Source organism: Hypanus sabinus, chromosome 6 (assembly GCF_030144855.1).
Source record: "Hypanus sabinus isolate sHypSab1 chromosome 6, sHypSab1.hap1, whole genome shotgun sequence".
NCBI lineage: Eukaryota > Metazoa > Chordata > Chondrichthyes > Myliobatiformes > Dasyatidae > Hypanus > Hypanus sabinus.
The window spans coordinates 13452340-13467817 of record NC_082711.1 but is presented as its reverse complement, the minus strand read 5'-3'; the positions used below and the strand labels follow the sequence as shown (position 1 = coordinate 13467817).

The window sequence follows — 15478 nt, the reverse complement described above, 5'->3', positions numbered from 1 at the left end:
AAAGGTGCCTGCTGTCCACTCCTGCCTCTTATCTTGTATAAAAAGTATATATGATGTAAACCTGGGTGAAACCAGAGCCAGAGTTCATGGGTCAAGGGTGAAAGGTGAAATATTTAAGGAGAACCTGCGGAGGAGCTTCACAGGTGGAGTGTGAAATGGGCTGCCAGCGGAAGTGTTGGATGTGGGTTTGATTTCACCATTTAGGAGAAATTTGGAGTGGATGGGAGGGGTATGAAGGGCTATGGTCCCGGAGTGAGCCACTGAGACAGTTTGGATGGGCTGGAGGGTATGTTCTATCACTCCGTGATCTGATGCACCGTGTGAATATCAATCATCTGAAAAGCAATGGTGCTCCCGATGCATCCTTCTATTCACTGGTGAGCCCCAGTGTAGACTGGGGGACCGCTTCATCGAGCACCTCTGCTCCATCCTCAAAAAGCAGGGTTTCCTGGTGGCTAGCCATTTTAACTCCCGTCCCCCTCCCCGTTTTGATATATCAGCCCATGGCCTCTCCTGCCACGATGAGGCCACTCTCAGGATGGAGGAGCAACACCTCATATTTCACCTGAGTGCATGAACATCAATTTCTCCCCCTTCTCTCCTCTTCAATTCCACCTCTTCTCCTCACCTGCCTTTCACCTCCTCCCGATGCCCCTCCTCCTCCCCTGTCTCCCATGGTCCACTCTCCTCTCCTATCAGATTCCTCCTTCTCCAGCCCTTTACCACCTTAGCCTATCACCTGCCAGCTTGTCCTCCTTCCCCTCCCTTTCACCTTATTCTGGCATCTTCCCCCTTCCTTTCCAGCCCTGATGAAGGGTCTCAGCGCAAAATGTCAACTGTTCATTCACCTCCACAGACGCTGCCTGACCTGCTGAGTTCCTCCAGCATTGGGTGTGTGTTGCTCTGGATCTCCCGCGTCTGCAGAATCTCTTGTATAGCAAAGAATAATGTTGCATCCCCTGATATAATGGGGTTTATCTTTATATAAACCATGTATTAAAGTATAACATCTTATAATCAACATAAGAATTAGAAGCATATATTAGCATTCGGCCCCTCAAGCCGGTGATCAAAAGATCACAACCGGTCTTTTGCCTCAGTGTCACTTTGAGATCAGATTGCTAAAGTAACCACCCAGCGATCAGCTCTGCGTTTGACATATAGGACGTATACAGAAAGGTGCTGGGAAAGGGCCAGTAACATCATGAAGGGTCCCACTCCCATTAGGGAGGAGGCTGGACCACCAGACTCAAACAGTTACTTTCCCCAAGCAGTGAGGCTGATCAACACCTCCACCCACTAACGCACCCCTCCACCCACCACCCACCACTTCTTCATCATTTCCTGTCAGTCACCTTGTGTACACACACTCTGTGCCAGCGTCACTTTATGGACATACAATCAACCTACATATATTTTAATATATATTGTTTTATTGCAATCTCGACCTTGTTTTGTTTTGGTGCTGTATCAAATCCAGAGTAACAATTATTTCATTCTATTTTACACTTGTGCACTGGAAATGACATTTAACAATCTGGAATCTTGAATGCGTGCGAAGAAATAGTTGTTCTCAAGAAATCGTGAGCAATTATGAAATGACAGCTAATTCATGAAATGCCATTGTACAGAGACGGGAATTGAAGAGGAGGGATGTGGGGACTAAGAATTACCAGATGTTTGGGAAATCTTTGTGATTCTGATTTAGATTCATTCACAGCCCTAAGGCTCTGGGGAGAAATCTTATCCTTGCACGGCAGCAATGGTGAGGCCAGTGAAAATGTGCCCGTGATGAAACCCTGCTGAAGGAAGTCAAGAGGGGCATGGGTTTGGATGAATTTTCTCAGTCTAGTTCCCAGAGTTGTGCCGTTAAGAACACAAGGGCTTGGGATTAAGATGAGTGGGGAACGATTTAATAGAATCTTGTGGGGGAACTTGGTTTTTTTACACAGAGAGTGGAGACCACTTGGAATCAGCTGACAGAAGAAATGGTTGAAGCTGGCACATAGCAACTTTGAAAAGATAATTGTATGGCTACGTAGCTTGGGAAGATTTTAAGGGGCATAGTTTTAAGTTGTTTGGAGGAAAGTGATGGGGGGGGGGGAATGTCAGAAGTAGGTTTTTTTCTGCACAAGAGTGATGGTTGTGTAGAACACCCTGGTAAGGATGGTGGTGGAGGCAGATGTATTAAGGGCATTTAATAAACTAGGCACATAGATGACAGAAAAATGATGGGCTATGTGGGAGGGAAGTGTTAGATTGATCTCAGAGTGGGTTAAATGGTTGTCACAACATCTTGTGCTGAAAGGCCAGTTCTGTGTTATAATGTTCTGTCAACACACACAAAATGCTGGTGGAACGCAGCAGGTCAGGCAGCATCTTTAGGGAGAAGTACAGACACAATCACTCCTTGCCTGGTCTCCATCTCCCTCTGGTGCTCCCTCCCCCTTTCTTCTTCCCTAGGCCTCCAGTCCGGTGATCCTCTCCCTTCTCCAGCTCTGTATCCCTTTTGCCAATCACCTTTCCAGCTCTTAGCTTCATCCCTCCCCCTCCTGTCTTCTCCTATCACTTTGGATCTCCCCCTCCCCCTCCCACTTTCAAATCTCTTACTACCTCTTCTTTCAGTTAGGGCTGACGAAGGGTCTCGGCCTGAAACGTCGACAGCGCTTCTCCTTATAGATGCTGCCTGGCCTGCTGAGTCCCACCAGCATTTTGTGTGTGTTGCCTGAATTTCCAGCATCTGCAGATTTCCTCGTGTTTGCAGTTATAATGTTCTGTGTTCTATTGGGAAGGTTATGGGGTAAACATGAGGAAATGGACCTATATTAGAAGGGTATCTTGGCTGGCATGGACCAGATGGGCCTAAGGGCCTGATCTGTGTCATATAACTCTGAACCTTTCTCATCCCCAGTATCCCATGTCTCTCTCAAAGCTCAAGCTAAGCCCTGCACAGCTTCCAACCTCCAGCTGACTGTTATCGGACCCCTGAATGGGCCCTTTTTAACGATAAATGAGCTTTATGTGCCACACGTACAGCGGAGCGCACAGTGAAATGCGTCGTTCGCATCAAATCGAATCTGCGAGGACGGTGCAGGGCCGCCCGTGGGCGTTGCCTGGCTTCTGGTGCCAACGGAGGACGCCAGCAGCTCACTGACCCCAACCCGTACGAATCCGGAACATGGGAGGAAACCCACGCGGTCAGGGGTAGACCGTTCCAAATCCTCGCAGACAGTGGCAGCGATTGATCCCTGGTCCTGCCGTGAAGTGTGACCACAGCGTGATGGACTCCTGTTCTCACTGTCCACCTCGCTATGGCTTTGGACTTTATTGTTTACTGGCACTGCACCCTCTCTGTAACAGTGACTCTTTATTCTGCACTGGTATTGTTCTACCTTGTTTTAGCTGAACGATCTGACCCGTACGAACAGCACGCAAGAGAAGCTTTTGGTATACACGCAATACTCCCACTGCCCACCCACACCAGAGGCCAGTCAGAGCGGACAATCGGCCTAGCAAGCGCCACCATGGACGGTCCCAAGCCTGGATGCGAGAGGAGGAGGATTGGGCTGGGGGGCTGGCAACTTCTTCCCGTAAAAGCCCAGGGCGACGGGAAAACCAGCGGAAACTCCCAAGACCTCATTGCTGGCAGACGAAGGATCTTCGATGGGCTAGGCCCAGGACAGAGGGCTGTGGCGAGCTGCACCCCAGTAGGGGTGACGGGCTTAATAGGAAGATGGAGAAGAACCCTGGCACCCCACATGAATTGGAATCCAGAGGGCCTGGGGGAAACCCGTACAGTCACGCGCAAGCTCCGCACAGACAGCACTGACTGAACCTTCTCCCCTGGAGCCGGGACTCTGAAATGGCTGCCATGCAGTAGGGCAAAGCAATCACTGCTGCCCTTTCTGAATATCCTGATTAAAAAGCAATAAAAATTCCTGAAAAATTTTCCTTATGTTTCAAAGGCTTTCACCTCAAACCACAGTGCACGGCACCTTGAATATTGCCTCGGCTTTTGACTACTCTGTTCTAGGAAACAATTTTAGAGGGTGCAGGGATTCACCAGGATGCTGCCTGGACTTGACAGCATGCCTTTTCTTAGGCTGAGTGAGCGAGGGCTTTTCCCTTTGGACTGAAAGAGGATGAGAGGAGGCTTGATAGAGGTGTACAAGGTGATCAGAGGCATAGATCGAGTGGACAGACAGAGACTTTTCCCAGGGTGAAAACAGCTAATACAGCTAAAAAGAGGACATCATTTTAAGCTGATCGGATGAGAGTACGGGAGGGATGTCAGCGGTTTGTTCTATGCGCAGGCTGTGTTGGGTGCATGGAACACCTGGTCAGGGTGGTGTTCGAGGCAGATACAGATGCATTAGGGGCATTTAAGATGGTCTTAGATAGGCAGATGGGTGATAGAAAAGTGGAGGGTTATGTAGCAGGGAAGTGTTAGGGTGATCCTGGAGTAAGTTCAAAGCTTGGAGCAACACCGTGGGCCTGAACTGTTCTATGAAAGGCAGTGCCAAGCTGGAAAGGGTGTGTGAGGGTGCTGCCGGGGCCCGAGTGCCTGAGTTACAGGGACAGGTGGGTTGGTTGGGAACTGAAGGGTGACCTCGTAGAGGTGCACAAAGGGCAGAATGCACACAGGGATCGAAAACAGGGTGTGGAGAGATTTATAAGGGTCTGGAGGGTGGGTGGACAATTTCTTCAGGAAGAATCTGGTGTGTATAGAATGCACTCCCAGAGAAGGCAGCTGAGGCAGATACATAAGCAACATTTCAAACAAAACATATGGATAACTATAAGGATAGAAAGGGTATAGAGGCCAAGCAAATCGAATCGGCTTTGCTGGGCACCTTGGTCAGCATGGACAAGTTGGGCTGAATGGCCTGTTTCCCTGCTTGAATATCTATGGTATTCCCATAGAATACCTATGATTCTATCTCATGTAGTCCAAATTCCATCTTGCAAAATGATGCATCATTAGATGAAGAAATGTGTGTTAATACGGTGACCCAGTACAGAGGTTGTGGAGGGTGCAGAGGAGGCTCACGAAGGTGCTTCGAGGAATGACGGGGTTTAATGCATGAGGAGCATTTGATAGCTCTGGGCCTGTACTCACTGGGTTTTGGAAGAATGAAGGGAGGATTTCAATGAAACCTATTGCATATTGAAAGGCCTAGACAGAGTGGACGTAGAGAGGATGTTTCCAAATGAGGAGGAGTCTCGGACCGGAGGGCACTGTCTCGGGATAGAGGGACATCCCTTTAGAACAGAGATGAGGAAGAATGCCTACAGCCGGAGTGTGGTGAATCTGCGGAATTCGTCCTCACAAACAGCTGCAGGTGTATTTAAAGCGGAGGTTGAAAGGTTGTTGAAAAGGAAGCAGGAGAACAGGTCGAGAGGGTTGATAAATCAGCCATGATTGAATGGTGGAACAGACCCAATGGGTCAAATGGCCTAAACCTGCTCCTATGTCTTGGTCTTACTATTGTACGTTTCGGAAGGGCGGGGATGTCCTTCCTGTTGGTTTATTGCATATAGGATGGCATGGCAGCGTAGCGGTTGACATAACCCTAACTAGTAGTGTGATTGCTTGATTCGGGTTTGATGTTCTCCTGGCGGGTGGTTTAGGGTGGATTTCCTTAATGGAGAATTCTTTTGCACGACTTTATTTAAGGCGGGGAGGCTGATGTCCAGTCAGTTCTGCTCCTATATCTTATTGTCTTATGATCTAAGGTTTAATTCTACCGCCGTTCTCCCCATGACCTCATAGGTTTCCTCCGGGTGCTCCGGTTTCCTCCCACGTCCCGAAGACGTATGGGTTAGCAAGTTAATTGGTCACATGGATGTCGTGGGCAGTGCAGGCCCATTGGGGCAGTGGGCCTGCTTCTGCTCTAAATGATAATTAAAAAAACATTCAAAGTTACTACACCAAGCCAGCTGTCATCTGGATTTTGTCATGTGACATACAAGCTCAGGAATGTTCCGCTTTTATTTCACATTTCCTGCGTCTGAGGTTCCCTGACCTTTCCACTCAGCTGAACGTTGTTTATGCCAGCTGTCATAGTCTGGGACGGCGTGAGTGGCATGTGAACAGGGAGCGTAAGAGATGGCAAATTCAGCCCATCGAGTCGGCTCCACCATTCCATCATGGCTGATTTATTATCCCTCTCAACCCCATTCTCCTTCCTTCTCCCTGTAACCTTTGACACCCTGACTAATCAAGAACCTATTGACTTCCCCTTTACACATACCCAATGACGGCCTCTTCAGCCATCTGTGGCAATGAATTCCACAGCTTCACCACCCTCTGGCTGAAGAAATTCTTCCTTATCTCTGTTCTAAATGGACGTCTGTCTACGCCGAGGCTGTGCCTTCTGGTCCTACACTCACCCATTATAGGAAACATCCTCTACATCTGGGCCTTTCAATGTTTGATCGGTTTCAATGAGATGATGGGATTCCTTTAGTCTGACAGATGGTTGGATTAAATCACATATGTAAAACCATGTCGCTAACAGTGTAATTCTCCCTCTGTACTGCAGACTGGATGTTTGTGAGTGGAAATTCAAATCACAATGAATGGAGACAAGAACAACGCCCACGGCTGATGAAGATTTACTATCGGGTACCCGGATTTCATACAGATTTAAGTCCAGTTTGTATCAAGTAAAACCACGGCTCACATAAATGTTATCAGTCCCAGCTCACCAAGTAATTTTTGTTTGACACACCACACACCTTAAGACATAGGAGCCAAATTAGGCCATTTGGCCCATTGAGTATGCTCCATCATTCCGTCATGGCTGATTTATTTTTCCCCTCAACTCCAGTCTGCTGCCTTCTCCCCCAAAGCCTTTGATGCCCTGACTAATCAAGAACCTATTAACCTCTACTTCAGACATCATTATCATCATCATCATTTGCCTTGTTGGATAACGTGGTCTATTATGGTCTTCATGTCTGTGAACGGCAAATGTTTCTACAGAAGTGGTTTGCCATTGTCGTCTTCTGGGCAGTGACTTTACAAGACGGGTGAGCCCAGCCATTATTAACACTCTTCAGAGATTGTCTGCCTGGTGTCAGTGGTCACATAACCAGGACCTGTGATTTGCTCATACGACCATCCACCACCTGCTCCCAAGGCTTCACGTCACCTTGATCGTGGGGAGGGGATCTAAGCAGGTGATACACCTCGCCCAAGGGTGACCTGCAGGCCAGCAGAGGGAAGAAGTACTTTACACCCCCTTCAGTAGAGACAAACCGTGTGTCCGCCCAATCACCCGTGCTTTAAATTACCCAGTATAAATATATAATGATCACTGCCTCCTGAGGGTTCCTTTACCTTAGGTTAACCGAGGATAAACTGCGACGTTGTCTGTTTGATCGAGTCGGGGGGACAGGGTTGGGAGGGTGCGAGTAGAGTTGTTCACATGCTTACCAGGGGGAGCAGAAGAGCAGTGATCAGCAGAGAATTCATGGTGACAATCTGTCAAAGGAGCAGCGTGGATCAACAGAGAGAGGCAGGAAGAAAACCAGAACGATTCTGCATTCCTGTCAGGTAGCTGACATTGCTGAAGAACGCTGAGAGAGATGTCGCTGTCTTCTTCACCACCCCTGTGTCATCCAGTGCAGCTCTGTAAAACAGACCAACAAAACCCAATGTGAAACACGGAAAAAACAAAAAAGCAGATAGAAAGGGAAGGAAGCAGGGAGCTGCAGCAGAACAGATCAAAAATAAAACACCAGTGCAGGAAAGAGGAGGAGTTATTTCAAGATGTTACTTGAGATTAGTGAGTGGTTCGCAGTGACTATTGCAAATACTGATGAGCTGTCTCATTAAACACATCTAATAATCCTTTCCCTTTCCGTACGCAGCTGCATTGAAAACAGACAGCACAGAACTTCATACCAGGGAGGCAGACATCCAGACAGGAATACTCGATGGCGAAGTGGTGAATGAGGTAGAGAGGGGAGGGAACTGGAGGGGGGGAGAGAGGGAGAGAGACGGAGGGAATGGGGTGGGGAGGAGAAAAGAGAGGGTTGGAAAAGAGAGCAGCGTAAACAGAGAGTGACAAATTGATGGATGATAATGAGAAGTAAAACGTACACACTCACCAGGCAGACACACTCACACACACTCACACTCACACACACACACACACACACACACACACACACACACACACACACACACACACACACACACACACACTCACCAGGCAGACACACACACACACACACACACACACACTCACACACACACACACACACACACTCACCAGGCAGACACACACACACACACACACACACACACACTCACACACATACACACACACACACACACACACACACACACACACTCACACACACACACACACACACACACACACACACACACACACACACACACACACTCACCAGGCAGACACACACACACTCACACACATACACACTCACACACACACAAACACACACAGGCAGACACAGAGACACACACACACACACACACACACACACATTCAAACATACACACAAACACACACAGGCAGACACAGAGACACACACAACACAGAGATACACACAGACATACACACAGCACAACACAACACACACATACAACACATGCACACACAACACAGAGATACACGCACACAGAAGGAGACACAGGGAGAAAGAGGCACCTCTCGGCTTCATTCACAAATTTGATCTTCAGCGCTCATCATCGTGGCATGTTCTGGTAGTCAGGCTCAGGAGCAATGATTCATAAAACCTCCCCTTCATGCTTGCAACCCAGTTAGGCTGCGAGAACGCTGGGCAGGTAGCCCTCCATTTGTATCGGTGTGGCAGCAGCATGCTGAACTCCACATGGCGGGCGGAAAGGAGACCCTCGGTCAGCTCAGCCGTGCCCTCCCTCCCTCCCTCCCGGAGCCAACTGCGCTGGCTGCAAGGCTGAGCTGCCAGCTTCAACCTGGCTTGTAGAGAGAGATCCAGGTAACCTCACGGAGCACAAAGTGAGATGCGTCACCTTCAGCCTTGATAAGAGACTCCAGCAACTTCACAGCTGGTGTTTCCAAATACAGCCGACAATTTGCCGCCACAGATAACACAGCACTCTGGGGAGTCACTCTCCCTCAGTACTCCACCGGGGGGGGGGGGGGGGGGAAGGAGAGCTGCGCTCCCTCAGCACTCCACTGGGGGGGAGGGAGTCGCGCTCCCTCAGTACTCCACCGAGGGGGAAAGGAGAGAGCCGCGCTCCCTCAGTCCTGCACCGGGGAGAGTCGCACTCCCTCAGTCCTGCACCGGGGGCGGGGAGATGCGCTCCCTCAGTACTCCACTGGGGGGGGGGAAGTCGTGCTCCCTCAGTACTCCACCGGGGGGGGGGGGGAAGAGCTGCGCTCCCTCAGTACTCCACTGGGGGGCGGAGAGTCGCGCTCCCTCAGTACTCCACCGGGGAGAGTCCCTATCCCTCGGTACTCCACCGGGGGGGGGGGGGGGGGGAAGCTGCGCTCCCTCAGTACTCCACTGGGGGGGGGAGTCGTGCTCCCTCAGTACTCCACCGGGGAGAGTCCCTATCCCTCGGTACTCCACCGGGGAGAGAGTCGCTCTCCCACAGTACTCCACGGGGGGGAGTCGCGCTCCCTCGGTACTCCACCGGGGTACTGTGTGGCTTTTAGAACATAGTACAGCACTACAGGCCCTTCAGTTCACAATGTTCTGCCGACCTTTTAACCCTTTCCTGCCACAGAGCCATAAAAGATTCTGCATTTGCTGGAAATCTGGAACAACACACACGAAATCCTGGAGAAACTCAGCATTGATGGAAATGGATATGTAGTCAACGTTTCAGGTCAAGACTCTTCATGTCACTGTTAGTCCTCCATTTTTCTTTCAGACATCTGCCTGCCTAAGAGTCTCCCTAATGTGGCTGCCTCTACAGCTGCCCCTGGCAGTGCATCCCACACACTTCAAATATTAGCTTTATTTCTCACACTAAAACAAAGAGTGAGTTGTCATTTTACTGCTCCCTATGCAAAAATGCAATCTTTAACTCCCCCCCCCCCCATTCTTTCCTCCAATCACCTCCAAATTATGCCCCATTATTATTAGGCATTTTTGCCCTAGTACAAAGACCACTGGATCTATGCCTCTTATCTTGTAGACGTCTATCAAGTTGCCTCTCATCCTCCTCCACTCCATTGTGAATAGCTCTAGCTGACTCAGCCTCAGCTCATAGGACATGCTTTGCACTCCAGGCAGCGTTTCTGTAGAAGCCCTCTGCACCCTCTCTGAAGTATCCATATCCCTCCTACGACGTAGCCCATTGGACCGAGACGAGGAGCGGGATTCGGCACTTCGCCCACTGAGTCTGCTCTGCCATTCAGTCATGGCTGATTTATCTTCCATCCCAACACCATTCTCCTGCCTTCTCCACAAAAGCAAACTTTTGTCATGTTTGCTTTTCAAGATCCTATCAACCTGCACTTTATAAACCCAATGACAAAGCCTCCACAGTTTCACCACTTTCTGGCTAATGACATTCCTCCTCACTTCTGTCTAGAAGGGATGTCCTTGTATTCTGAGTCGGAGCTCTTTGGTCCTAGACTCCATCAATATTGGAAACATTGTCTGCAAATTCATTCTATTTAGGCCTTTCGATATTCAAAATTCAACTCTGTTAGATCAACTTGCAATTATGTTTTGCTCTGAGTCTTGCCTTCTGAATTGAAGAGTAGCCTCCTTTGTACAGTGGAGTGCCTGATGGTCAGCAAGGATCCAATGGGCCAAAGGCCTGTTTCCATGAGCTATATCTTTACAACCTATCAAGCATCAGTGGAAGCTTGGACAGTTTACAGACAGGAACATGGACTGGAACGTAGACAAGAGCATGGACAGGAAAATGAACAAGAACATGGACAGGGATAGAGACAAGAACATGGACAGAAACATGGACAAGAATATGGACAGGAAAATGAACAGGAACATGGTCAGGAATAGAGACAAGAACATGGACAGGAACATGGAAAGTAAAATGAACAGGTTCATGGACATGAATGTGGACAGAAATATGGACAGGAAAACAGTCAGGAATATTGACAGAAACATGGACGGGAACACTGACAGCAATATAGAAAGAACCATGGACAGGTACATTGACATCATTATGGGCAGTTTTGTGTAGAGGAACATGGACAGGAAGACAACAGAAATATGGACAGGAACATGGGTAGACTATGTACAGGGCCATAGACAGGTATGTGGAGAAGAATGTGGAAAGGATTATGGAGAGGTTCATGTACAGTAACGTGGATAAGAACATGGACAGGAACATGTGCAACTTCAGAGAAAGGAACATGGAAATGGAACATGGAAATGGAACCTGGTCAGAGCTGTAGACAGGAACATGGAAACGAACACCGAAAGGAACATAGATAGGTTCTTGGGTGGTTTCATGGACAGAAACTTGGAGAGGAACATAGACAGGATCATGGACTAGAATATTTTGTGGAAAATGGATTGGAACATGAGGTGGAACAGGGAGTGGAGGAAAGGCAAGACTATCGACAGTAACATGGACAGGAACATGGATAGGAACATCAATGGCCTCATACACAGGAACATAGACAGGTTCATGGACAGCAACATTGACAGGAGCATGGACTGGAACATTAACAGTTTTGTGGACAGAAACCTGGACAGGAATATGGATGTATTTGTGCAGAGATTCATGGACAGGAACATATGGAAAATGTAGTGGAACATGGATTGGAGGGCCAGGAACATGAACAGATTCATCACAGAAGCATAGACAGGTTTATGGACAGGAACATGGACAGGAATATTGATTGGCACATGGACAATTCATAGGCAGGTAGAAGGACATGTTCATGGACAGGGTAATGGATGGGAACATGGAGAGAAACATACACAGGAACATGGATAATTTCATGGACAGGAATATCGACAACAGCATGTACAGGAACATGGACAGGAGCTTTGAAAGGGACATCAACACGGCCTGGACAGGAACATCCATCGGCAGGTTCATGGATATTAACATCAACTGGAGCTTATACAGGAACACAGACAGGAATATTGACAGAAAAATGGAAGGAATAATGGACAGGAATATGGACAGGAACAAGGGCAAGTTCGTCAACAGGTACATTGACAGGCTAATGGAAGGGATAATGGACAGGAATATGGACAGGGACATGGTAAGGAACATGGATAGGTTCATTGAGAGGAACATGGCAGTATCTTTGGCCTTGACAGGAGAATGGACAGCAACATCGACAACAACATGGGCAGAGACATGGACAGGAAGAAGGATAGGCGGATGCACCAGAGCAAAAAGAGTTTCATGAACAGGAACATAGGAGCTTAGCTAGGAACACGGACAGCAACGTGGAAAAGAGCATGGCCAGATCCATCAACAGCAATATAAAAGTGTGCATGGACAAGAATGTGGACAAAAACCCGGACAGAAACATGGACAGAATGTTTAACGGGAACGTGTGCATGTACATGGACTGAAAGGTGGACAGGACCATGGACAGGAAAATCGACTGGAACATAAACAGCTTCATTGACAGGAACATCGACAACAACATGGAGACATTGATGCAGTCAGGAACATTAGAAGTAACAGGGAGAGGAACTCGGACAGCAACATGGACAGGTCCATGGAATGGAATATGGACAGAAATATGGACAGGAACATGGAATGGAATATGGACAGAAATATGGACAGGAACATGGAATGGAATATCGACAACAGCATTTAGAGGAACATGGAGAGGAAATTCCACAGGACCATTGACAGCAACTTCTACGGGCACAACAACAGAACATGGACTGGGAAATGGACGGAGAAATTGACAGGAACATGTTGTGGAAAATGTAGTGGAGCATGGGTTGGAAGGACAGGACCATGAGCAAGAACTTGGACAATAAAATTGACAGGAATATTGACAAGAACATGGACAGGGACATGGACTGAAATGTGAACAGATGCATTGACTGGAACACGGGGAGATTCATAGAGAGGAATACGGGGAGTTTCATTGCCAGGAATATGGATAGGTACGTGGACCAGAACATAGGCATGTTCATGGACAGGAACATGGATAGGAACATGGGCAGTGTCATGAAATGGAACATGGACAGGTTCGTGGACAGGCACATTGACAAGCACATGGTCTGGAACATGGACAACTTCATGGACAGGAACATGGATTAGGTTCATAGATAGGTTCATGGACAGATTCAGGGACAAGAACATGGACAGGAATGTGGCAAGAACATAGAAAGGAATATGGACAGGTTCATTGACAGGAACATGCATGGTTTTGTGGACAACACCGGGCAGAAATATGGACAGATTTATGGAAAGATTTGTGGAGGGGTCCATAGATTCATGGACAGGAATATGGGCAAGAATATGATCAGAAATATGTACAGGATCATGGGAAGGTACATGCACAGGAACATGGACAGGAATATTGACAGAGAAATGGACAGAATCATGGGCAGGTACACTTACAGGAACACGACAGGAGCATGTACAGAAATGGCGACAGGTTGATGGATGGGAACAAGGTCGAGAACACGGAGAGAAATATGAGAGCCACATGGATAGAATTGTAGAGAGGATTGTGGAGAGGATCACGGAAAGGACCCTGGAGAGGAACGTGGAGATGATCGTGGACAGCAACATGGAGAGGAACATGCATAGATTCATAGACAGGAACATCAGCAGCAAATTATACAGGAACATGGAGAAGAAAATTCAGCAGGTACATGAACAGAGCATCGATAGAACATGGACATGGAGATATATGGGAGCATAGACAGGTTCATGGACAGAAACATCGACTGGAACATGTGGAGGATCATGGCCAGGTTCATGGACTGAAACATTGGCACATCAAGGACAAGAGCACATATAGCAACATAGACAGGTCCATTGAAAAGAATATGGACAGAAGTATGAACAACAACATGGGCAGGATCATGGACAGGTCCATGGCCGGGAAAATGGTCCAGAACATAGACAGGACCACGGACAAGTCTATTGGCAGAAATATGGACAGGAACATGGACAGGTCCGTGAATGGGAATAGGAAGAGGAATATTGACTGGAATATGAACAACAGCATTGGCAGGATCATGGACAAGAATGTGGGCAGATTTATCAATAGGAACATGGAGAGGTTAATGGTCAGGAACATTATAGGTTCATTGACAAGAGCATGCATAGAGAAGTGGGCAGGTTCACGGACTTGATCGTCGACAGGAACATCAACAGGAATATTGACAGGTTCATGATGAGGAATACAGCCAGGTTCATGGACAGGAATATCAACAGAAACATGGTAAGAAATATGGACAAGAACATTCTCAGGCACTTGGACAGGTATATCGACAGGAAAATGGACAGAACCACAGACAGCAGCATGGGCAGCAGCGTGGGAAGGAACATGGACTAGACTGTTGACAGAAATAAGGACAAGAACATGGGCAGAAATAAGGAAAGGAACATGGACAGGAAGAAGGGTAGATTCTTGGGCCTGAACAAGGCAGATTTTATGAATGGGGACAGACTGGAGCTTGGACAGGAACACAGAGAGCAACAAACAAAGAAATATGGTCAGGACCATGGACAGCAAAATGAACAGGAACATAGACAGAAATATGGTCAGGACCATGGACAGCAAAATGAACAGGAACATAGACAGAAATATGGTCTGGAACATAGATAGGGATATGGACAGGGTCATGGTAAGAAATATGGAGAGGAACACGGACAGGCTAACTGACAGGAACATGGCCTGGAACATGAACAGGTGCATCAACTGGAACATGGAGAGATTCATAAAGAGGAACGTGGAGAGTTTCATGGCCTGGAGTATGGCTAGGTACAAGGACCATAACATGGACATGTTCATTGTCAGATTCATGGACAAGTCCATGGACAGGAACAAAGAAAGGTTCACAGATGGGAATGAAGACAGGAACATGAACATGAAAAGCAACATGTACAGGAACATGGACAGGGAGATGCACAGGGACATGGTTAGAAATATGGAGAGCAACACAGATGGGCTAATTGATAGGAACATGGGCAGCTTCGTGGGCTGGAAGGTGAACAGAGGTATTGACAGAAACATGGAGAGTTTCATGGCTAGGAACATTGATAGCATATGCATCAGAACATGGTGAGGTTCAAGGTACATCGGCAGGTCATGGACAATAACATGGTCAGGAATATGGACACGTTCATCAACAGGAAAGTGGACAGGAACATTGCGAGGTTCATAGACAGGGACAGCAATATGGAATTAGTTCATAGATATGTTCATGGACAGATTCAGGGACAGGAACGTCGACAGATGGTTTCATGGAGAGCACCTTGGACAGGTATATGGCCAGATTTATGCACAGCTTCATGGAGGGGTCAATAGGTTAATGGACA

At 47.8% G+C, this 15478-nt stretch overlaps 1 protein-coding gene across 1 annotated transcript in view; it reads right to left on the bottom strand.

Moving 5' to 3' along the window:
* Positions 1–7632, bottom strand: part of LOC132395316 (pituitary adenylate cyclase-activating polypeptide type I receptor-like) — a 140403-nt gene extending 132771 nt beyond the window's left edge. Inside the window, exon 1 of the mRNA XM_059971730.1 lies at positions 7442–7632. Coding sequence (XP_059827713.1) covers positions 7442–7480 — 39 coding nt within the window. The 5' untranslated portion in view covers positions 7481–7632. The remainder of the gene's footprint in view (positions 1–7441) is intronic.
* Between the last annotated feature and the right edge of the window lie 7846 nt (positions 7633–15478).